We start from the raw sequence: 26172 nt of genomic DNA on the forward strand, positions 1-26172 counted from the left end.
GCAGTGGAGAATCAACCTTGATAGGTATACTATGAAGACAACAAACATGGAACCCCCCCAATGCTATGTTTAGAGTCACTCTTCAGAAAAGGAATGGCACTTTAAGCATGAGAGCCTATTAGCATATGCAAATGATGTGAGGCAATCTTACATGGTGTCTTTAGTGGACTTGCCCCATTTACGCCTATGGTTTTCCCCCCATGTGAGCATTGCATATGTATTGAATACTTGAATGTAGACTTCTAATCTATGACCGCTTGCCTCATACAGTATGTAGGTGTGATTCCCTTGGCTGCACATTATACAGAAAAGTTTTAAGTGTAAACAGTGGTGCTTGCAATTTGGGCTACTGTGTACCATATCCTAGAGCCAGCTTCAGCAACTAGTTCTACTCTCAAGCACTCACACTCAGAGCTCTGTGCACTTTCTTATTATGTAGTAGACAGTGGAACCTGGGATGTGCTTTCTGTCTTGTGTTCCATAATAATGCATAAAACAGAAAGTTACTCTCCCCCTGAAAGAACAGGTACGCAGCTTGGGAGTCCTCCTGGACCCTTTTTTAACATTTGAGTACCAGATTTCTTTGGTGGCCAGGAGTGCTTTTGGGCAAATTTGTCTGATCCACCAGCTGTGACCCTTCCTGAACAAGCATGACTTGGCCACAGGGATCCATGCTCTTGTTACATCCCAACTGGATTACTGTAATGTGCTTTATGTGGGGCTGCCTCTAAAGAGCTTTTGGAAACTCTAACTGGTCCAGAATGCGGCTGCTCGAGTTTTGACTAATACCCCTTATACGGAGCATATTATGTCAGTGCTCCGGCAGCTGCACAGGCTTTTGGTATGTTTCCAGGCACAATTTAAGTTCTTGGTTATGACCTATAAAGCCCTAAACGGGTTGGGTCCGGGGTATCTAAAGGACCGCCTTTTCCCATATGTACCTGCTGGGGATTTAGGTTAGCTGGGGAGACTCTGCTCAGTGTTCCTCCACTTATCGAGATAAGATTAACATCAGCATGGAGCAGGGCCTTCTTATCTTTTGTTACCATGCTGTGGAATTCTCTTCCCCGGGATATTTGCATGGCACCAATGCTAGCATTGTTTCGGCGTCAGGCTAAAACCACCCTTTTTACCTGTGCTTTTATTGATGTTTGAGTCAATAAGTGTATGTTCCTTTTCTCGATATTTTTTTAGCAGGTTTTATATTCTTCTGGGGTCTCATATTTTAAATTTATTATATATATATTGTGTTTAACATTTTTTGTAAGCCACCTTGAATATTTTAATTAGAGAGGTGTGGTAAAAATATTTAAATAAATGAATAAATAAATAAATTCATTTATATTTCCATATAGTCTGGAATTTGGACCAATAGACTACATTAGGTAAGGATTCCCTTTAAACATAAGACAACAGTATATTTTTGATGTATGTGCCTCGGTAAGTGGATTCCAGTAGGCCCTAAAGGGTGGGGGGGCATGCTAGCCTCCAGATTTAGGAAAAAATACAAGCATATATTGTCTGAGTCTAAAGATTAGTGTTTCTCAACCAATGGTATGAGTACCTTTAGAGGTACTCGAAAGAAGTCTGAGGGGTACGTCAACACAACTGAAATTTGGAGGTAAACTGAATTTTTGTGTTAAGTTTTATAGTGCTTTATTATTTTTGTAATTTTTACACCCAAACATTTAATCGCCTGCCTGGCTATTATTAAGTTGTTTAAACAAATGAGTTGCAATGGTAGAAAAAATGTTTGTATGTCTGAAAACTGTAGGTACTGGCGGTACTTGTAATTTTTTTTTTTTGAAAAAGGGGTATTTTATATAAAAAAAAAGGTTGAGAAACACTGCTATAAATAACCTGAAAATATGTCTGGTAATGTACCAGAAATCTCAGCAGGAAATTAATACTGAAACTAAAGATGGCTGTATAAATGTCAACATTGTTAACAATGACATTGCTAATAATTGTAGCAAAAACATGATATTAATGTCTTCATCTCACAATCCACAACTGTCTCTCACCTCTGTAGTGCAAAAGGCATTAATCATTCCCTCTCTGATTGCTTAAACTCCCAGCTTCTTCATATGCCTGGTTAAAGATTTTTTATGTCAGAAATTGGAAAACATAAATGGAATTGAATTCTGAATACAGTAATTCCTCATTTAATACGGTAGATACGTTTCAGAAAATGATCGTGCTAAGTGAAAACGTGTTATGCGGAGTCAATTTTCCCATTGAAAATAATGGAAAAGGTGGGGGGTTGTGTTTCAAGCGCACGTGCACTCGCAGCTCCAGCCTGCACTTGTTAGCAGCTGGGACCGGGACATAAGGCTGTGGGAGAAAGGGGACTGGGTTATAGCAGTAAGGGAAGGTGTTTGGCTCTGGGGAAGGGAAGGGAAGGACAGGGGAGGGGGCTTGCAGCTGGCGGCTGGATTTCCCCAGCTGCCCGGTCACCGGCAGCTGCACGGGGCTTCCCCTGCCTCCTTACAAAGCGGTGGAGGTTCGCCGCTCGCCACGCCGTTCCCCAGCGACCTCGCCTCATTGGACGTGAGGCATGTGGCCAGAGGGGGTCGCCGGAGAATGGCACGGCGAGCAGCGAACCTCTGCCGCTTTGCAGGGATGCAGGGGAAGCCCCGCGCAACTGCCGGCAACTGACCAGCCGGTTGGGGAAATCGTGTTATTGCGGGGACAGTTGTGTTGTTTAATAAATGTTCCCCCCCAAAAAATCATGCTATCACGAAAACATGTTATGCCGGCACATGTTAAGCGGCAAATTACTATACAGAGAAATCATACAGGGCCTACTGTACTCACTGTCATTCGTATTTAACTCTTAAAAATTGAATTTTTAAAATGCAAATTTAAATGAAGCTGCTGCAGCTTCTCCAGAATGCCATGCCACCATGGGCCCTAGAATTCAAGGCCCTTGCAGGAGGTGTTCTACTCAGTTTTCTGAAGAGCACAAAGGGCTTTTTAAAGAAGTACCTTTATGGTACTTCTTAAACTGTTCTGTGGCACATCGGTGTGCTGTGAGGCAGTCAAAGAGTGCTGTGGAGAACAACAGAATTCAAAATGGCCCCGCCCTTAAAGGGGCAGGTGAAATTTTTTTTTCTCAATAACTTTCCTAACTTCCTCTGACCTTTTTTTTTTTTCCTCCCTTTGCTCAACAAAATCCTTGGTGTTGCTCATTAAAAACAATATTATTTGGTGTTCCTTGATCTTAAAAAGTTAAAGAAACACTATTTTATGCTAACCAAAGTGTCCTAACCAGGTCTCTAGCTCAAACCAGGAAACTGGATTACACCTGTTCTTTACAAATTGGTCCAAATAGCATATGACTTTTGTTTACAGTGGATATTCTTGATGACTCTGTTCATGATCAACACACCAATGCATTGCTTGCCAATTGAATTCCTAGAATTTTGACAGGGTGCCTTTATAATGGCTTTATACTGTCTTCTTCCTCAGTTGAACAGTATACTTTAAGCCCCACACCAGCTCATGATTTGCAATCAAAAGAGCTGATTACAGACAAAGGGCATGGACTGTCTCTCCAGGGCTACGTCTACACTGGCCCCAAATTCCGGAAAAAAAGCGGCGGACATGTTTATTTAAATCCGCGGGGGATATTTAAATCCCCCGCGGATTTCCCTATTCTGACTTACCTGCTTTGCATGCCTTTTCCGGAATTTGGGGCCAGTGCAGACGTAGCCCAGGTGTCCACAACAGCCTAATGGTTTCTTTTCTGTAATCGTTAGTCATTTTGTTGATAGTGGGTTTATATATAGTGTTTCAAACTGAGTTCATTCAGAAAGTACAATGTTTAGTGATTAATGTATGGGAAGATCAGTTTTCATTACTGCTAGAGTGAGCATTTAGGTGCCCACAGACTGCACTGGAATTCTTATTTAGTGCTGTTTTATGTGGCTGAAATCCATTAACAAGCTCAAACTGAGTGAGTGAAAAAGGTTTTCCTATTGATTCCTGCTTTGTCAACCTCAGTTAAATGGATGGAATGAGTCATTCTCTCGCTAGTCTTTCTGAGGCAGTGGAAACATTATCAATACAAATTGAAATGTAAGATGTTCCCAAGTGTGCTTTCCAATGTTATTTAGGACATAGTGTATGTTTGTGGGGGCATGTTGGTGGGGTGGGGAAAGAGGAAAAGATGCTGGGTCAGAATGTGTTCAGGATAAGGCATCTGTACTAGAATATAACAGGATGAACAGTTAGTTGAATAGAAGTGCATCCCATAAGGTTGGGAAAAGGTGAATTTTAACTGTCTCTGTAAATGTAGAAGATGTGCGAAAAAAGGGACTGTTGACTGTCCGATCGGCCTTACGTTAAAGTGCCTTGTGCTGTTCCATTCATGGTACCTTTGGAGAAGGCAGGGAAAATCTTGAGATTTCCCAATCAGCCTCCAAAAACTTTTGAAGAGCCGTTCTGCGTCTTCTAAAGGATTATGGTTAAGCATTCATATACATTTAGTAAGAATTATTTGTGTATATGAATATAAATGAAGCGCCCTGCCTTCTGCACAGTGACTCTTAAATGTTTTGATGTAGTTCTACTCCTGAGCTTATATTCCTGTCTTTGAGAATACTTCATCCACAGAGTTTTATGTTATGTCTAAAAATGAAGCACAACATTTTAATAGAGCTGGCTGTGAATTTCCTGTTTGAAAAATTTGTTTTCTGCAAAACTCAAATTTTCTCCAGGAGAGTTATGATTTTTTTATTACATTAATTTTGGTTTTCTGTTATGGGTGTGTAGTTCAGTTTCCTGATGGTCTGACTTTGGGCAAAAGTCCTGGTTACCATACTTTGTAGCTAATTAGTATGTCCTAAAAAGGCCCTGTGTGCTTTGCAAAAAGCTGACTCTAAAGCAGGGGTGGACAATAACTTTTGATGAGGAGCCACTCCAAGAATTTGGAAGAGTGATCAAGTTTGCACTCTTCCATGATATTAATGGAGGAAGTGCGGAGTCTGGGATAGGGATGTAAAACCTGGTATACCGTAAAATCTCAAGTATAATGTGCACTTATGTATAATGTGCACCTACCTTTTAAACGTCAGAATTCTTGAATAAACTAAACTCTTATCTATAATGCGCACCCTCGTTATACTCGAGATTTTAGGGTATGTATAGGAAGGAAGGGGCTCGCGCCTGCTGCGGGATCCCCTGCCCAGCTGAGCACCGCGCTGCAGTGGGAAAGTTTCTGTGCGGAGGGGAGAGAGAGTTTAAAACTTTAAAAAATATCTCTTATGTATAATGCACACCCCAGCTTTGATGCTAAAAAAACAGGGGAAAAAGTGCGCATTATACTCGAGATTTTACGTTAATCTGTAAATTGGTTAAATGTTATTTTAACCAGTTAACAACTTAAACAGCGGCGGGCACAGGGAGTGCTCCCCCACTGTGGGCGGGCCCTGTCAGGCTGGAGTCCACAGTGGGTAGGGGGCTGCCTCAGCCCCCACCAGTTAACTGTAACCAGTAAGCATCTCTCTGTTAACCATTCACATACCTAGTCTGGAACTGAGGGTGGGTGCAGAAGGGAGCTTGGGGTAAGGGAATGGGGTGCAGAAGGGGGTGTGGGATCTGGAAGGGTGTTTGGGTGAAGGAGGGAATTGTGACCCGGTGCAGTGTCTGAGTGGGGGTATGGGTGCAGGAGAGGATTCTGACTGGAGGAGGAATGTAGTAGGAGGTACAGAGTTGGGGGCGGCGAGGGGGGAGTATCAGTGCAGGAATAGGGGTGCAGAGGGTTTGGGTTACATGGGAAGGGGGAGCAGAGGGTGTAGAGGCGGGAGGGCTGGGGTACCAGAAGTAGTTAGGGCCAGGAGTCCTTACCTGTGGCTCTCAGCCAGCAGTTCAGCAGTTCCTCAGCCAGGGTCCATGCCTTCCATAACCCTACACACGGCTCAGAGCAGCAGGTGGGCCTTGTGCTGTTCTGAATGTCGCGAGCCTGGAGGGAAGGGGTACGTTGTGTGCTGCCTTTCCTGCAAACCGGCAGCTCCCATTGGGTAGTCTCCAGCCAATGGGAGCTGCAAGATTGTGCAGAGGGTATGGGCAGTGCCCAAAGCCTCCTCCCCCTGAGTGTGCAGCATTCAAAGAGCTGCTCTGAGCAGCTTGCAGGGGCGGGGCAGGCAGGAAGCTTGGCGGAGGCTCCTGCAGGTGGGATCTGGTGGCTTGGCAAGCTATCTTTGGCCCATGGGACATACTTTGCCTGCCCCTGCACACAAGCCTCCTGCCAGGTCCTTGAATTCTAGGGCCCTCTGCAGCATGGCAGACTGAAAAATCCTGCAGCGGCTTCATTTACATTTGTGTTTTAATAATGAGATTTTTATGAGTTAAACATGAATGCCAGTATACAGTAGGCCCTGTGTGACTTCTTTCTATACTGAATTGATTCGCATTTTCCAATTTCTAACATGGGAAAAGATGGTTGACTAGAATAAAGAAGGTGGGGGTTGAGACAACTGGAAAGGGAATACAGCTGCTCCCCGGGTTACGACCACCTCGACTTACGACCATCCGCACTCACGACCAAAGCAGTCGTAAATGCGGATGTGAGTTATGAACGGCGATCCGCGCTTATGAACAGCACGGTCGCCATGTAACTCTTTGGGATCTGAGTTACGAACACTTCGAGTTATGGACCAAGTGTTGGTCCGTAACTTGTTTGTAACTCGGGGAGCGGCTGTAATTAATGCTTTTTGCACTAAAGTAGTGTGAAGCAGTTGCAGATTGCAGGTTGAACATATTAACATCAAGATTTTGCTACAACAGTGGTCTCCAACCTTTTTACACCCAAGATCACTTTTTAAGTCTCAGAACAGGCGAAGATCTACTGCCCCGCCCCTTCCTTGAAGCCCCGCCAACATTACATGAGGAAATCTAATGTAAATATACTGCGCAGGTGCGCAGTTCAGAGAGGGCTCAAGAGCTACTCTTAGAGCCCCTGAGATCTACCGGTAGATCGCGATCTACTGGTTGGTGACCACGGTGCTACAATAATGAGCAATGGGATTGTTAATAATGTTGACATTTACATTATCATCTTTAGATTAAGTGTAAAGGAGACTACTTTATTGGTAGCATAACATATTTTAATTTTTTTCCATTTAATTGCCAATCTCTCTGTTTATAATTGTGGATTTGGTCTGTTGGATCTGTTTGGTAGAAGATACCTTATGGATAGTAATTGGGTTTTATGTATGGTATAATACCCATCTGGAAATGTTATACTCTGACACAGAGTTCACATCAAAGACTTATTGAAAATCTGGAGAAAATTCTATTTTGAATGGAAAGACATGAATTTCAGATGCTTAAAAGATGAAGTGTTCTCAGTAGACTGTTTAATATATTCAGAATGTCCAAATTGGGCATGGTCAATATTGAGACCAATTTACACTTTGAATTTAGTAGCTTTGGCTCCAAGCCAGCAAAAACAAAAACAAGCAAAACAAATCTTCCCCCGCAAACAAAAACAAAACACCCCTCCCATCTGAAATTGATAAGAATACTTACATGCATAGAGTTAAACACATAATTAAGTGCATTGCTGGATCAGGCATAGGACACTGAGGGTATGTCTATACCGCCGTTTTTTTTTTTTTTTTGGAAAAACGGCCATTTTTCTGAAAAAAAACTCTCACATCCACACTGCCATTGCATTCTTTTGGGAAAAAAATTGAAAGAACAGAGTTGTTTTTCTGACGTTGGTAAACCTCTTTCTACGAGGAAGAATACTTTTTCCAAAAGAGCTCTTTTGGAAAAAGGTGTTTGTGGATGGGGAAGAGGGAGTTCTTTTGATAGAAGAGAAAAGAGGAAAAAGCACAGGTCTCCGGTGGCCACTTTGCCCATAGTAATCACAGTTTACATGAGAGATAGCGTCCGCATTCAGTGTGGACGCTATCTGTTGAAAAAGCAGATAGCTTTTTCGATGCGCTTTGACGGTATAGACACTCTTTTTCAGAAGAAGTTGTTTTGGAAGATTTCTTCTGGAAAAGCTTCTTCTGAAAGCAGCCTGCAGTGTAGGCATAGCCTGAGATCACTCCTGTGCTTTTATGACCTGTGCTTTTATGATCTGTTTCTTTAGGGAGCTCCTATATTATGTTCCATTCTTGTGGTCTAATTCTTGACCTACTTGTGCCCCTTGACTGGATTAATTAGCCAATATTTGGAACACTGCCTGATTGTCTCCATTTGGAGGAGAAAATGATGATATGAGTCAGGTGTTTTTAAGTGCAAGCCTGTTTATTTACAAAATCTGTACACACAATCCTATTTCTCAGAAGACAATGGAAACAAATGAGGGGACATTTCCTTGATCAGAAATCTGCTGCCTTTTTCCTTCTGTTCTGTTTTTTTTTCTCTGTCTGATTGGTTGAAGGAGCATGTGAATCTACATAGCAGCCCCTGTATTTGCAATCAGTCTCTGGGAAAATCCTATAGGTATTATGTCTTAAGTTATGCTCAGGTCCTCGCCAAGATTTCCCCTGCCTTCGGTGGTGGCTTCTATTGTTTCAGCTATCACCAAAAAGGGGGCATTTAATTGTTCCCTCATGTAGCCTGAATGTAGTACACCTGACTTTTACCAAGTCTGTGATTGATGACTGACATTAATATCTTGCAGCACAACACTATGGTGCTGCCATAATGAAAAAAATGCATATAAAATTTGATATTTTTCTAACAAGTTTAAAATCCCATCAATATTGTAACTTCACATTTGCGGTTTAAGAATCTTTGCTGGGTAAACTTTTTCTCAGCATATAGGACACAGTGAGTCAGTCACAGATGTCTCTGCCACAGCTATATGCCAGCTCCCCTAGAGCCTAGATTTTTATTTACGTTTCTCTTATCTCCATCTCCCCCACTCCTAAAACTGAAGATGGATCAATTTTGGGATTAGCTGTACATATGGTCTTTTCATAGTTGAAACACATTCTTTTTTCTAAGACTAAAGCTCTTAGAAAACCAAATTCCTGGCTTGAACTCTAGTGTTACTTTTTGAAGATGGTTAGGGTGATAAAGAAAATATATTTTCAGAACAGGCATTGCCTCCACACATTAGCACTTCAAATCTTGTGTCTGATCTAGAATGGAGATTAGTACAGGCAGTCCCCGAGTTACGCCTATCCGACTTAAGTCGGATCCGCAGTTATGAATGGGGTTTGCTCCGCATCTCTCTGGTCTGCTGGAGACCAGCAGACCAGGGAGACGGGGAGCAAAGCCTCTGAGGACGCCGGCAGCGGAAAAGCTGCGGCGTGTCTGGGCGCCCGGCGTCCTCAGAGGCTTTGCTCCCCATCTCCCTGGTCTGCTGGGGGGGGGGGGGGGCGGGCACAGCTAGTACGCCCCCCACCCCCAGCAGACCATGCTTTTCTCCGGATCCCTGTGGTAGAGCAGCTGGGGCGCTGCCGGTTGGTCCCGCAGCGCCTCTCTGGGTGCTACTGGACCAACCCGGCAGCACCCCAGCTGCTCTGCCTCAGGCTCCTGATTCAGCCACTGCTGGTCAGTTTCAGCAGCAGCTGACTTGGGGACGCCTGGGGTTCTTAAGTTGAATCTGTATGTAAGTCGGAACTGGCGTCCAGATTCAGCTTGTTGAAATTGATCAGAGGCTGATTCCAGGAAGCCCTGGGCAGAGCAACTCTGCTTCGGGCTTCCTGTAGTCATCCGCTGGTCAGTTTCAGCAGCGGCTGAATCTGGACGCCAGTTCCGACTTACATACAGATTCAACTTAAGAACAAACCTACAGTCCCTATCTTGTACGTAACCCGGGGACTGCCTGTACATATAAAACTCCTGGGAACTGCTATTCTTTAGGTAGAGTTGCTTCACGGATCAACCAAAGCAGCTACATATTTGTTTGACTTGCAAATACTGCTAATTATACAGTCATTAGTGCAAAACATCTTGCTATTTGGAACCAAAACTACTTTTAGAATGTTCTTGTTCAACAAAGAGATTAGTGTAATTTATGTGACACTGTAACTATGTTCATATTATTACCCTTTCCCCTTGTGATGAATAGAATCTAATTTCCCCAAACTAAATCAGATTTTGAAGGTCCCAGAGTCAAATTAATTGTTTTGACATTAATTACAATGTTCAGTTGAACAACCGCAAACATAATTTTCTGCTGTCTCTAAGAAACATAAAGGGACTAATCAGGACAATAGAGCTTCTGCTAAACCGAAGAACATTCAGAGGAAAATTGTTGGCAATAGAAAGGAGCAAATCGTCTGAAAATTATTTTCCTGTTAATGAACAGACTGCAAAATAATGCTGATTAATTATTTGAAATTGTAAACGTCTTCAGTGAATAATTCTTGGTTTGTGTAGTTTTACAAATTTGCAATCTGCACGATGGTGGTTAATAAGATTAATCACCATTTTATTTCACATTTGGTTTGAAATGCTGATTGTGTTCCATGAGGAACCAGCACTCTTAAACGGTTTTCCCACATTTCCCCTTTATATTATATATCTAGAATGGGGTTCTCAAATTTTATGGTGCTCTCCTCTAACAACAAAAATGACTACACAACCCCAGGAGTGGGGGATCGAAGCCTGAGCCTGCCCAAGTCCTGCCACCCCAGACAGGGAGGCTAAAGCTTGAATTCCGCCACCTAGGGCTGCGGTTGCAGCCTGAGCCTTGTCAGCCTAAGGGCTTCGGCTGTGGGAGTTGGGGATCAGGCTTTGGTTTTGGCCCTGGGCCTGAGGAAGTCTAGTGCCAGCCCTGGAGGCTCTATTAAAAGAGGTCTTGACCCACAGATTGAGATCCACTGATCTAGAAGCCTAATGTTTTAGATGCAGAGCTATAGAAAAATTAGGATAGATAAGCCATAAACCAAATAAAATTCAGAATTGCAGATAAAGTCTGATGGTTGAGTTCACTTGATGACTCTCAGAAATTATTGTAATTGTTTATAGTGCAAGCAGAATTCATAAGGTCTAGGTTGACAGAGGAAGTTCTTGGCTCCATCCCTATGCAGTGCAATATGCTGCCAAACCACATACAAAATTGCATTAAAGTGGGGTGCATCTACACTGCACTCTTCTTTTGTACATGTCCACGTAGCCTTAACCCTAATCCTGTAGGGTCTGCCATTGGGCAGTAGCACAAAGCAAAATTTGAATTGTAGATTAGCACGGTTCTAGTTTTTTCGGTGTTGGTGGATTAATTACAGAAATCATGCATTCGTGGTCAAGAAACAGTCACCTGAAATATGCAACTAACAATGCCAAATTTGCAACTAAAGGTATATTTTGAAATACAATTTCAGTGGAGATTTTAGTGTTCAAGTGAAGTGTTTTTGCTTGTATTCACACTGAGGCTCAAGCTGCAGAATGCTCCCAAATATCAAAGACAAATGGGTTATGAATAGAGCCGTGTCAATAACGGATATTTTTAGAAAAAAACAATTGGTCTGGTAGCACTTTATAGACTAACAAAACATGTAGATGATATACCCACAAAAGCTCATGAATACCATCTACATTTTTTGTTAGTCCGTAAAGTGCTACCAGACCAATTGTTGTTCTTTTCTGTAACAGACTAACTCGGCTACTCCCTGAACCTTCTGAACATGCAGGATATTTTTAGGTTACTCACAGTTCCAAAAATAAAAAAACAAAAAGACAAAACTGAAAATATTGAAGCTTTGTATAAATAACTTTGTAAAGATAATAAATACATTTGTATAAATCAGCATTCATTGGGCTAGAGAGAGAGAATTACTCGGCCATTCATGCCTGTTTTGCTATAGTGTACTGATGAGACATGGTTTAAGAGTGACTAAAATTGCTCCTGATGGCTGCAGGTATGTACTTGTATGGCTCTGCTTGCCCAAGCTGTGCTTTCCCATCTACACAAGCTATTCTTAGCAGTGTCGGCTCTTGCTGCCTTCCAACTGCTGGAGTTCTTCCTGCCACAGGGAAAGATTCTGGTTATGGGGAAAGGCTTTGCCAGGTTGTGAAGGGTTCCAGCAGTGGTGAGCCAGAATCTTTCTCTGACTGTGGTAGCTACGCACCACAATATGTACATAGTTTGCTTTTCAGTGGTGTTTAGCTACATGTACACCATATGTTGCCAACCCAGGTGTGCAGTGTTGATATAGCCTGGGTTAGGAAGCAAAAGGGGCAACTGCCCCAGGGCCTGGTGATTCAAAAGGGCCTGGCGCTCTCAGCCAGAACTGCCATTACTGGGCCCTGGGCCCTTTAAATCACTACCAGAGCACCTTGGAGCACCTCACAGTGTGCTTCAGGCTGTTTTGATGGCTGCCTGTGAAGGGAGCAGTAGCACTGCAGTAGCAGTAGCACTGAGGGCTGGCTATCCCAGCCCCTCCCTTCCACCTGAGGCCCCACCCTTTCTGGGAGTCTGTAGCTGCCACTCTCACCTTGCTGGGAAAATTTGGCAGCCCCCTGACCTCAGTGTGGTAAGAGAGGTGGAGGGGAATTCTTTGCAACCAGTTTCCAGAACAAGCCCTGAATGCTAATCCAATATGATGTTACAAGTCTGTATATTTCACTGGTAGCCAAACTTCTCACTCCAATGATTAAGCTGTTCTCCCAGATGATTTCAAGGGTTAAGTAATTAACTTTGCATTTCCTTGTCCCAAACTGGACAAGCCAGGCTAGGCTTATAAAATAGGTTTAAAACTGATTACTGATAAAAATTACTGGCAAGATAATTTTCCCATTCTGTTTTACAAAAATAAACTATAATCTGAGGTGAAGAAGGAAAAATTACAGAAGAGGAGAATAAAAAAGTAGAAAATAGTTGTTGTGGTTTAGGGGGAAAACTGCAAAAACCATTCATGATGTTATCTACAGAAGAGAATTAGGAAGCCTGATCTGGAAGACTCTCAGTTTGGCCCAGCCAAACAGTTTAGTGACACTGTATGTATGTTGTTCCATATAGTGGTGGCACATTCTGTACTAGTTTCATCTTCTAAATGATCTTCAGAAGTAGCTCCATGCACTACAGTCATATAACTTTGATATGACAAAACAAAGCATTGTGCCAAGTTTCCATATCTGAAATAAAGGACCAAGTGTGGATGAAAACAAATACTGATGGGCCACAGCTGCTATCAACATCTAGGTACTATTCAGACTCTAGAGGCTCTGATGATAAGAATATGTGCCATCACACTGATTTCTCCCTCAGTGTTGCCAATTCCCTTTGAAGCCAACAGCACTCTCTGTATTGTCCAACTGATAGAATACGTGATAGCACTGCAAATTATGTTGTCTTGTATTAACTGTTGTGTGATGGAAAAATTAAGCTATTACTGTAATTTATCATGGGTTTGTCATTATTCTGGACTGTTGCTATGCCATCACATCTGGTCTTGTCAACTCTCATAAACTCTAGGGTCTGTCCTTAGGCAGTAGCACAAAGCAAAATTTGACTTAGTTCTAGTTTTCTCAGTGTTGGTGGATTAATTGCAGAAGTCATGCATTCATGATCGAGAAACAAAATCATCCGAAATACGCAACTAACAATGCCAAATTTGCAACCAAAGGTATATTTTGAAATACAATTTTAGTGGAGATTTGAGTGTGCAAGCAAAAAGTGGTTTTTGTTTGTGTTCACACTGAGACTCGAGCTGCAGAATGCTCCCAGATATCAAAGACAAATGGATTATGAATAGAGCTGTGTCAATAAAAGATATTTTTAGGTTATTCACAGTTCTCCCTCAAAAAAATAAAAAAACAGGGAAGCCCAAAAATGAAAGTATTCAAGCTTTGTAAAAATAATTTTGTAAAGGTAATAAATACATTTGTATAAATAACAATCATAGGGCCAGAGAGAGAGAGAGAGAGAGAATGATTCTATAGCAGGGGTGGGCAATAATATTTTGGGGGGGTGACTCCAAGATATTGGAAAGTGGTTCAGGACCGCATTTTTCTGTGGAGGATGTGTGGGGTGTAGAATGGAGGTTGAGTCAGAAGGGCACACTGTGTAGGGGACTGGGGTGCAGGAGAGGGTGTGGGGTCTGAGATGGAGTTTGGGTGAGGGAGGAGGTTGTGACCTTGGTCAGGGGATTGAGGTGTAGGGTCATGAGGGTGTAGGAGAGGATTCTGGCCTGGGGGAGCAGTGTAGGAGGGGGTACAGAGTCTGGAAGGGTGTTGTGACCTGGGGAAAGGAGATGTAGAGGGTTTGGATGGTTACCTGGGGGAAGGAGTTGGGGTGTAGGAGAGGATGGGGTGCCAGAGGCAGGCTCTGGCTGGGAGGCGCTTACCTGAGTATCTCCCGGCCAGCAGCTTGGCAGGACCCTCAAGGCAGGCTGGGCTTCCTGCCTGCTGAAGCCCCAGACCGCTTGAAAGTGCAGGCTGCTCCCTCCATGTGGCTTTAGGTTCTGGGAGCAGGGGAGAGGTTTGTGCTGCCCCCAGGCCAATCTCTCAGCTCCAGTTGGCTGGTTCTTTCCAGACAATAGGAGCGAAGGATTGGGCTCAGGGGTGGGGAGATCTCCTAAAGCCTCTCCTTCTTTCCAGAGCAGAACGTGTCATGGCACAGCCCTGTGCTTAAAACAGTGACTGCCGTGTGCCTGAGGGTCCTGGCAGGGTGATCTGTGGGCTGGATCCAGTGGCTTGGCGGGCTGGATGCGGCCCATGAAAGGTATCTTGCCCACATGTGGTCTATAGTCTGGTGTTCTAATACAAAATGGAGCAGCTTTAATTGGAGACACTGCTAGAGATTCACCTCCGATTACCCAATGTCATGTTGACTAGGGCAGTACATGAGGGGGTGAATACTTGGGTTCAAGATGCCTGATCTGGTGTAGGAGCTTGAACCCAGCGCTTCCAAATCTGAAATGATGCACTAACCTGGGGCTGTGATGGATAAGTGGCTCATTTCCTTGGTTTTGTTAATGGTGCCTAAGCCCCCTTGTGAAATTACACTCCGCCCTCTCCCCACGAACATGTTTTATTTTGGCACTTCTGATTTTTTGTTTTTGTTTTTTCAATTGAATTAATTTGACAAAATTGTGAAATGGTCTTATTGATCCTAAACTGCAGGTTTTTTTTGGTTGAAAAAAATGTTTTAGACTAAAAAAATGTACCTAACCATAGTCATTAATATAGTTAAAACAAAATCTACTTTCTTAATCAAACACTTGCAGAAAAAAATACCTCCTCGTTTGCTTGGCTTTAATAACTATCCATTGCTAGTAGTTACAGTTTACTCCTATAAAACTAGCCTACGTTTTCAATTGGATACCGCATTCTTTGTTTATTTTTGAGCCAAATTGTGGTGCACTGTTGCTATGCACCATTTAGCAGCTGCCACTTTCCAGCCCTGGGAAGCAGTTGGTGGCTGGGTCATGTGGCCCCTACCTCCCCAGGACCAGCCCTAGGGATCAGGAAGCAGCCACCTCATCCCCTGCCCTGAGCCCCTCACCCTCTCTTGCTCTGAGCCTATACTCACCCGCCATCCCTGATTCTTGCACACACACCCCAGCCTCCTGCATCCCCTTTTCTCCTGACACACACACACCACAAGTTCTGTGCCCTGAAGAACCGGGAGGAATGCTGAGGAAGTCTTCCCTGGAGGAATGCTGGGTAAGTCTTCTATTCTAAATACATTTTAAGTATAAATTTATATATTTATAAAATGTATACATTTTAGAAGCATCTGTCTGTTGGTTTATTCAAGAACTCCTCCTAAACAGTAACAGCTAGGACCAACAAATTTGGAAGGCAACTTCCTCTTATCCTAACTTTAAAGTAAGGTCAGGGTTTGGTTGTTGCCTCTGGGACTGGGAGGAAGGAAGCAGTTGCTTGGGTCTGAGAGGGGGACTGATGGGAGAACTCTGCAGACCTCTTGGCTCCAGTGTGGTCCAGGGGCGTGTCAGCAGGAAGCCTTCTCAGCCTCCCCTGCCCCTGGGCCAGCCTGACCTGGCCCACACTGCCACCCTCAGACCAGCTTCCTTCGGCCTGAGGCTGGGCCTGGGAGCACCGGCAGGAGGTTTGCACGGCATGTTAACTGAAGCTCCAATTGCAGAGGCAACTCACCTTCATGCAATTTTGTTTGAATCAGTGCTGCTTAGTTCTAGTGCCTGACAAGCACTACTTACATCTTATCCAGTCACAGTTTATTTGTCTTCTAGAGAAATTTGTTCCTCGATTGAATGATTAACCCATGACACTCATTGCAGGGTCATAATTCAGGTGCAGGGAAGGAAGCATCATTCGTTTGCATTCTCATGAAAGGGATGATCAAAATCGCAGCATTTGTGCTTCACTGAAAACGAGAATTGCCCCTGACTGCCACTAGTAGCAAAGCCAGATATCTCCATACAGGCCAAGAGAGAGGAATTTTTATCTGTTCTGCATCAGAGGAAGTATGAAATAAAATTGGACCGCTGTTGTTTGTTTGTCTATTGATTCTATGAAGAGACATAAAAATGTGGAAAGGATTGTGAGAAGTCAGCAAGTCGAGCCCTCAGCACTGAGGCAGGACCAACTAAACCAGAGCATCTCTGACAGCTGTTTGTCCTACCTACTCTTAAAAATGTACAGCAGTGGTCACCAACTGGTTGATTGTGATCTTCCGGTAGATTGTGGTGCTTCTAGGAGTTGATTGCTGTGGCCAGATGGTTGGTCGGCCGCCGCTCTTTGATCCGGCTCAGCTGGACTGTGGCTCAGCTGGACTGTGGCGCAGCCTCACTGGTCACAGCATTCAGCCCGCTGAGGCTGCACCGTGCTCTACCTAATCTGGATCAAAGAGGGGCAGCCACCCGGATAGCTGCTCCTCTTGGTTAGCTTGCCGGCTGAGAGGAGGGAAGAGGTGCATGTACATCCCTGCTCTTGCCTCCTGCTCCGGGAGGGGGCTGCATGGTTGGCACATGTGGGGCTACACCAAGCTGTTCCCTGCAGGCGGGGGGGTGGGGGGGCGGTAATCAGGGAGCCCCTTCCCCAGTGCCCTGCTGTGCCTGGCCAGGCTGAAGCCAGGCCTGGGTGACCCTCGGCTCTGCCTGCCCTAGCCCCAGAGCTGCTGACTGCAGGCAAAGGGCTGGGCCGGGCAGGGAAGAGACTCTGCCCCCTCCTCTTCCTCTCCCCAGCGCTACTCCCCAGAGGCTGCGAGTCCCAGTGCTGCTGTCCTGCTGGTAAGTGCGCTGGAGACACAAGGATGTGGGAGTAGGAGTGGGGTGAAGGAGGATGCGGGGACAGGATGGGAGGGAACGGGGTTGCACTGAGGGGGAATGGGACGATGCAGGGGATCAGGTTGGGAGGATCACAGGGCTGAGGGGAGCGAGGTTGGAGCAGAGGGAAGATGTGAGGGGGGATACAATGTTATTTTGCAGAAGCTGCACTTTCCTTGACTCCCCACTTCTTTGCCCCCCTCCCCAGCTAGCTATTTGGCTGTATTCTCACCCTTTCACCTTTTCTATGTTACTGCCTCTCCTGCCTCTCCACTCCCTCTCATACCCCCACCCTCTCCTGCTGCTAAACTCCCTTCCATACCTGCCTCCTCACCCCATCCTGCACCCCACCTCCCATGCAGATCCTGCATCCCTATCCCACTCGCTGGCAGCCCAGTCCTGCACATTGAGCTCCTTATTTTTGTTCCCCCCCAGAGCCTAAGGGGGTCCAAAAATCCACTAACTCTGGAACTCCAAAAAAGTAATTCTGGCCTATAGGAAACCCTGAACCTCAGTCCTCCCTGCTCCTTCGCCTCACCCTGTAGGGGCTGGAATACCAGAGGAGTGAGGTGTCTCAATTGGAGGCCACATCAGTGAGGATTATGGAATTTTCTTGCCTCTCAGCTGTGTAGTCCCCAACTGATTTTTCTGTGGATCAGTGGCTCCCAACTCAAAAAAGGTTCCCCACTCCTGCCATAAATAAAGAAAACATGGACATAATGTTTAAGTTTATTTAAAATGAAGTTTGGTAAACTACACGAGACAGTTAAAACACTTAATCTATTTAAATAATTTAAATTAAACACTTCTCCCCAGCTGCAACACTAGCAAAATGGCCTGGTTGTAATTATGTAATGAACAGTGAGTTTCCATTAGCAACGGATAGGTTTGGAGAAAGATTTGGAGAAGGCAGGGCCTCAAGAAAGGGGTGGGGTCTCAGGGAAGGGATGGGGTAGATCCTGGCTTGCCCTGATATTTAAAAAGTGATCTTGGGTATAAAAAGGTTGGAGACCACTGGCCTACAGTGACAAGGAATCCATGACTTCCTTTAGAAGCCTATTCCAGAGTTTCATTACCCATATAATTAGAAAGTCTTTCCAAATATCTAACTTAGCACCCCCTTTCTCTTCATAAAGCCCAATGGTCAGAGAGAACCATTGATCACTGTCCTCTTTATAACAATCCTTGATGTATTTGAAGGCTTCTGCCTTGTCCCCCTCTCGATCATCTTTTTTCAAGACTAAAGCATGCCTATTTTTCTAAACTTTTTCTCATAGGTCGAGTTTGCTGAACATTTTACCATTTTTGTTGCTGTCTTCTGGATTTTCTCTATTTTATCTGCATCTTTCCTAAAGTCTGGTGCTCAGAACTAGACACAGAATTTCAGTGGAGGCCTTCCCAGCACTTAATTGCGCTGGACAATGCCCTCCTGTATCTTACATATGACACTCCTGTTAATAAATCCCAGAAACGTATCCTTTTTTTGCAGCTGCTTCATATTGTTGACTCATTCGATTTGTGATCCACTAAAGCCCCCAGATTCTTTAAAGCCAGTTATTCCCCACTGTGGTCGTGTGCATTTAATTTTTATGTCCTAAGTGAAGTACATTGCACTTCTGTTTATTGAATTATATCTTGTACTGTTCAGATCAGTTCTCTTATTTAAGGTTGTTTTACATTCTAATCCTGTCCTCCAAGTTTTTGCAACCCTACCCCCAGTTCGATGTCCTCTGAACATTTTGTAAGCATACTTTCTTCATCGAGGGGTGTCCCTGTGGGTGCTCCATTCAGGTCTCGGTGTGTCCTTGCGCTGCTGATGGGAGGTTTTTAGTGAGCAGTGCCCCTCATGCCGCGCCTACGCACTCTGTGTCTCATGCTCCTGCCACTTGCTGAGTGCGCATGAGGCGTGAATCCCCTCAGTTCCTTTTCTACCGTCCTTAGCTGAAGACGGAGTCAGAGCAATGCTCTTCTTTCTGACAGGAAAAACAAAGGAATACCATAGTTAGTCTCAAAATTCTTCAGTTTAGTCAGTTAACGACAGTTTTCAACGTTTACTTAAAAAAGAAAAAAACCCGCCGCCACGGCTTTTTTCCATCAACATGCCGGGTTTCCCCGGCTTTAAAAGATGCAACTCATGCTGGGACTTGATGCCTATTTCTGGTAGGCATGCCTCCTGCGTTAAATGCCTGGGAGAGACTCATGCAGCACATAAGTGCCCACATTGTCAGAATATGACAGCCAGAGCCAGAAAAGACCATGAAATGTGCTCAAAAACCTCTCTTGGAAAAGTCCCTACAATCTCCATCGGACAAATCTGAGGAGACCCGGGGACAGCAAAAGCCCGTTGACAGGGCTGCCTCACCACCCTGTAAAGGCTCACAGGTTTTGTGGGCTCCCCCGGCATGCTTATTACCAGCACTGCCTCAAGCCTTCTGTTCCCCGGTGCTGTCAGTCTCCAGAAGCCAAGTCTGCACCAGCCAGGAGAGCTGAGTCAGAACGTAAGCACTCTGCACCAGTCAGTGCTGATGAGGCAGTGGCACCTACAAAGCCACATATGCCACCACCTCCGGCTCCCACAGGCACCTCTACAATGCCTGAACAAGCCATTCCTGGTCAGCCCGAACTCGACTGCACGCCATAAAAAAGCGTTTGCAACGCTTCCTCTTCAGAACGGTCTTTGATATAGCACTTTCTTTGCAGGAGGTTGGAGGCCCTCAGAGACAAAACAAATTCTGAAGGTCTCACGGTTGTGGCGAAAGAGGCCATGTTTTCTCAGTATTTCCACAATCTCTAAAACACGCATTCTTGGAACGAGATGACCTCTTCTCTGTGGTACTTGGACTTCCAGAGATGGTAGAGGTTGCTGATACAGTGGTTTTTCCATCTCTCTTCTGGGCAGGTCACCCTACCACAGAATGTGACTCCTTTGATTAAATCCACTCTTGGGGAGGTCCTTTGTCCTCCCATTCCAATTGGTAGAGGGTAATGGGAGGATTCTTAGAGAGGTCACATGATACCCTTTTCTTCCAATCACGTGTCTATCTTGACCCTAGAATAATACCCCATCGATCACCCAGACAGCTCAGGAGGTGCAGCCACCATTGATTGATGGTAGATCTCATCTGCTACTGTTATAACTCTGTTATTCGCTACATGCTTATAAACTGATTATTTAGTAATTTGTGCCAGTATCTTTTCAGGTACCAATGTTAGGCTTGCTATCTGGTCTATAATTACCCTAGACCACTTCATTCCCTTTCTTTTGAGGCTGCTCAAATACTATATAATGGACACTAGTAAATAGAATCCAACTTCTTCTGTGAATAGTCAGTGCTACAGCTGATGGTTAATGAATGATTTATTAAAAATAAACTTAATAAAATTCAAATGTTACATTCTCTTGATTTAATATTGTTTCAGAGAACATTCCTACCAGTAATTGCATTCCCTAATAAATAGGGCCCTGACACATTCATGGCCATGAAAAATGTGTCCCAGACTGTAAAATCTGTGGTCTCCCATTAATCTGGTCTTTTGTGTACTTTTAACCTATACTATACAGATTTCACCAGGGAGAGCAGTGTTTCTCAAACTGGGGGTTCTGACTCAGAAAGGGATTGCATTGGAAGAGGATTGCACGGTGATTGTAGGAGGGTCACAGTACTGCCGCCTTTACTTCTGTGTTACCTTCGCTACTGGGTGGCCAGAGAACAGATTTAAGGGTGGCAATACCATACTATTCCACTCTTACTTCTGTGTTGCTGCCTTTGGGTACATCTAGACTACATTCTTTTTTTGAAAGGAGATATGCAAATTCAGTGCTAATTTGCATATCTTCTGATCGCTTTTTCAAAATCAGTTTTTTTGAAAAAGAAAGCAGTGTAGATGTAGTTCTTTTGGAAAAAAACCCCGCTTTTTCGAATGAATCCTTTTTCGTCAAAAAATGAGATGTGCAGTGTTCTTTCGAAAAAGGGTGTTTTTTTTTAAAGAACCGTGTCTAAACTGCTTTTTTTTTCAAAAAAAAAGCTTTCAAAAAAGCTGTCGGAAGAAGATACGTAAATTAGTGCTGAATTTCCATATCTCCTTTCGAAAAAGAACGTAGTCTAGATGTACCCATAAGAGCTGGACTACTGGAAAGTAGCAGCTGCTGGCCAAGGTCCCAACTCTGAAGGCAGCAGAAGTAAGGGTGTCACTACCATACCATGCTATCCTTACTTCTGCTGGTGGCAACACAACCCGTAGAGTTGCCAGATTTAAATATCTGAAATATCTAAATCCCTGAAATGTCAGATTTAAATATCTGAAATTATGAGATTTGCAATTAAAAAAAAAAATTATGGCCATGAAATTGACCAAAACAGGCCCTACCAATTTCATGGTCCAAAAGATAAAACTAAGAAAAATAAATAATTAAGGGCCATGATTGCTACTGCAAGTAGAGATCTGGCACTTAGATGGTCTGAATTAGTGTAACTCTATTGATTATACGTGTTTTGTTAGTCTATAAAGTACTATCAGACCATTTGTTGTTTTTTTCTGTACAGACTAACTTGGCTACCCCCGGAAGCTTGTTTATACCAGTTTAGGATGTAAAAATTTGTTTTAAAATCCATGGAATAGCAAGAATGAAACTTAATAGACTTAATTCAAATTCAGTTAAGAAAAGATGAATTCAGATGATCTCTACCTACAATATTGCAGGAGTGAAGTAGGCTGTGACATTACTAAATGCGCATATACAGTGATTAGCTCAAATATAGTGTGTCAAATACAGACCCTACTGAGAATATTGGGCCATTGCTAAGGTGACTTTTTTGTACCTTCTTTTTGTTTTAACATTTCACATGCTGTGCTAAAACCCAGTGTGCAAAATTGCATGAACTACATCACTTTCTGCTATTATGCTAAGGGATTGGGGGAGGGGGAATGTGAAATTGCCACTAAGGTGCTTAATCATGTGCCTGTTACAGAAGAGAAAGAACAATGGACCTTTATTTTTTATCACTAGGCACAGTCAGAGAAACTTGAGAAGGGGAAAAGGCTGCGAGTAGCAGTTATATCTAGTATTTCCTATGGCAATGGCTCATGGCCAGGCTCAGGAGATGTTGCTTTGCCTTTGCCAGTCTGTTTGTATAGGAAAGCAAAATGCAGGCCAATGTAGCACTTTAAAGACTAACAAGATGGTTTATTAGATGATGAGCTTTCGTGGGCCAGACCCACTTCCAGCTCATCATCTAATAAACCATCTTGTTAGTCTTTAAAGTGCTACATTGTCCTGCATTTTGCTTCAACTACCCCAGACTAACACGGCTACATCTCTATCACTATTCTGTTTGTATAGGAACTGTCATTTGTCTCCTCTATTGAGGAAGAGCTCCACCTGAGTCTTACCAGTCCCATTATCCATGTTGCAGTAGCCTCCATAGGACATGAAAATAAGAAGGGACATTACTTTCTTGAGACCTTCCTAATGGATTTCTTGTAGGTTTATATAGCATTGCTTTGAGATGTGCACTACAATTCAGTTCCCAACGGATTGGTAGTGAAGCATCCTCTCATGTTCCCTTGGAGGTTCAGATGGAATGAACTGCAGCTCATTTGCTCCAAGGCCCTGTAGTCTTCAGCCACTCTTCTTGCCACTGAAGGCCAAGGAAGGCTCAGCAATTTCTCCAGCTGCTCTGAAACCAATAGAAGTTAAGAATTTAAATACCTTTGAGGATGTGGGCCTTGATGACTATCTCCCCAGGTCTCCTGGAACTATTCTGTGATTGCTAACTCTAGCATGGCCTTCTAGGGCTTCTTCATTGTGAGCTTCTGTTCTCACATGCTATAAATAGATTTGTAAGGATTAAATTTTTGTCAGCAATATTTCCTTTGATGATAGAAGTTTACAGAGAGGCAAAGAAAGAACATTGCTTTTGGAGAATTTATTATAGCCCAGTTTAAGGATATTTACTTAATATATTTTGACATGATATTGATAATTTGTAGTTTAATAGTTCGAATGCTTTCTCTCTTGAACCTCAATATTTGTCTTTAAACAATGGTCTATTTAAACATGTAAAGCATTATTTACATGTTGCTAAGTGGGTGTGAACCCAGATGAATCAAAGCATGTAATAAATAACTTAAGAGTTAAGTGTGTATATTGATGTATCATACATGTTGAAGAGGTAGGGGAAAAGTGTAAATTACATGCATTGTAGAGTTCTATATATATATATTTTTAGACTCACTTAGGGTCTGTTCTGACTTCCATTTAATTTTAGATTTACTTCCATGGTTTTTGGACTTGTGTCCCTATCTTTGGAACGTGCTGAACAGCCACTCTCTGAAATTCAGCGCCCTCTTAATGTGTCTTAAGAAGAGTATTCTAAAATGGAGATGTATGGAATCCCATAGCACTTTTTTGAAAAATCTTGTTGTATTCATATTCTAAGTCAAAGGTACACCTCTGAAGGTTGATATAAACAGATCTTCCTCAGAACTACCCCATGCCATATCATTCATCTTCTAATCTGTCATTTAAACACTAGAAACATCAAACCAGCTCCCCCCCCCCCGACAGCTTATTGCTAGTCTCTCAAAAACCCAACAGAGAGATTCTCTGGCATTGAATTCCCTTTTCTTGTTTTTCAGATGGGTTCCTATCTTGTTAATGCAACATTCCAATCCAAAATAACAGAAGGGGCAGATATTATTGTTGGAATGCTTTACGCAGTGTTTGGTAAGTATGTTTTGGTGGTAAGTATGTTTTAGAGCTCTCCCTGCATTGTTTCATTATTCTGATTTTATGTTCCAAAGGTTTGATGAGAATTAAAGAGCTTTAATGTTTGATGAGAGCTTTTGAAAATGGAGATTATTACTGACACTAATTACTTCAGCGTTTTCATAACAATAAAACAGAAGAATTGATCTAATTACAATTTTTCATAAAAAGAAAGTACCCATTCCATTTTAATCAACTATAATAGTTTGACAATAAAAACCACGTTAACTTTGGAAGTAATTAAGTAATTAAATATTGTTTGGTTGGTTACCAATATTACAGTTGAAAATTTTAAATTGACAAAAATCAATTCTTACTATAACTGTGACCTTGAGCCTATCCATTTACACATCCTTGTTACAAATCAGCATATCTCTATTGGTCTGAGTGGAATCAACTTCTACCAGCTGAGGTTCTGGACAGGACCATTTTATATTTCTGGGTCTGCTGTTAATATTGAATTCTTAAATCCCACTTCAGCATCTAAATCCAGCAATTGCAAACCCCTGAACACATGAAGAATCACAGCAAAGTCATTGACATTCCTCATGGGCACCATATCCCATTTAAGTAGATCCAGATGCAGGATTAGAGCCTCTTACATGAGTGTAATGGATCATGATTCACTGCTGTAGCACCTCCTGCTGGTCACTCTGGGAATTAGCTCAAGCTAACTTCCAAAGCGCCCTGTTCTAGACAATGTCTCACCTGCTGTCGTCACCCTTTGTCCATTCTCCACTGACTTGTATCAAGGACCCGCATCCCTCCCAGAATGCAGTAGTGCCCTTCCCTCAGGCTTCTGCCCCCCAGAAGTGATATCTCACTCTGGGGTTCTCTCCCTCAGGGAACTCCAACCCCCTATATCCACCTTGCCTCAGTGACCAACTGCCAGTCATCATCTATCCACTGCCTCAGGGGAAAACTGCAGTCTGAAATGGTTACTCATCAAAGGCAAAGGGGTGAGGACCTGTTTCCTTCACCAGCCCTGGCTGCTTTCCTGCAGCCTAGTACCCCTCAGGCCTCTTTCACTGGGCCTCAACCTGGGGTTATTCAAACTGGAGCTCACCATGCTTTCTCTCAGCACTGTTCTATCCATGGTACCTCACAGACAGGCAGCTAGGTCCTTCGCCCTCCAGAGCTGGAGGGAGTATATGTGCTCCCCTCCTCCAGGAGCCTTTCTTATAGGGCCTAGCCAAGCCCTGATTGGCCTACTGTAGCCCACATCTGATTAGCTGTCCTCCTCTCGGGGCTGTACTTATTCCTTATTTTCCTGAAGCAGGGTGACTGCCCTACTACCATGAGCAATGAAGCCAAGTTACTCCTAGAACTGTAACATTGAATTTCCTGATTTCTCAGCATCTAAAATCTCGATCATTTACTTCATTAGACTTGAGCCCAGTTATATCATTGGTGAATATGGCCTATTGAATTCCTTACAAGAAACAAAATGCATACTTGAGCTAGAAAAGGCCATATCCTTAAGTGTAGCTGAATTACATATAGCACAAATTGCAGGGAGATAGAAGAGAAAGTGGCTTAAAATCACTGTTTCAGTATTTGATACTGCTCCTTTTGTTTGTCGGGCCATTCCACCTGGCAGTTGCTTTAATTTATGAGGTCTACTGATAGCTGGGGATTAGTATGATTTAAAATAGGGCTGGGCAATAAATTGATAGGGGGCCATTTCAAGATTTTGAGAAGTGGTAGGGAGGCACTTTTGTATGGAAGTAGTACGGAGTCTAGGATAGAGGTTGGGTGCAGAAGAGAGCTTGGGGTAGAGAATTGGGGTGCAGGAGCAGGTGAAGGTTCTGAGAGGGAGTTTGGGTGAAGGAGGGGGTTATGACCTGGGGCAGAGGTTTGTGGTACAGGGCCAGGGAGGGGGTCTGGGTGCAGGAGAGGATTCTGACCTTGAGATGGCTTAGGAGGGAGTGCAGGGCTTGGGAGGGAGTTGTGATCAAGGGGAAGAGGGATGCAGAGTGTTTGGATGGTGACCCCCGACACCAACATAGTATGCAATTTGAGCGGAGACGTGTGGCATGACTGACCAACGAACTGCAATTGGAAAGAAAACTCTTTGTAGTGTGTATACCCCTGGCTTTGCAGGAACTACTTTTTGATTAGCAACCAACACATGGATCTTCCTGTTTGCTTATCAAGGGTGAAAACTAGAATTGTGTGCCGATGCTTTCATTCTGTTTCTGATGCTCTGCGTACAGATCATCATCAACAAAGCAAGGTGAA

The 26172-nt window shown here is 43.5% G+C and overlaps 1 protein-coding gene across 3 annotated transcripts in view; it reads left to right on the plus strand.

Annotated features, from left to right (window-relative positions):
- Window positions 1-26172, plus strand: part of LOC102453472 (opsin-5-like) — an 85119-nt gene that overhangs the window by 9837 nt on the left and 49110 nt on the right. For all 3 annotated transcript variants that reach the window (XM_089776281.1, XM_089776280.1, XM_089776279.1), the window contains exon 3: window positions 23802-23889. In XM_089776281.1, coding sequence (XP_089632407.1) covers window positions 23802-23889 — 88 coding nt within the window. The remainder of the gene's footprint in view (window positions 1-23801; window positions 23890-26172) is intronic.

This window comes from Pelodiscus sinensis, chromosome 2, assembly GCF_052426305.1.
Source record: "Pelodiscus sinensis isolate ZL-2025 chromosome 2, ASM5242630v1, whole genome shotgun sequence".
NCBI lineage: Eukaryota > Metazoa > Chordata > Testudines > Trionychidae > Pelodiscus > Pelodiscus sinensis.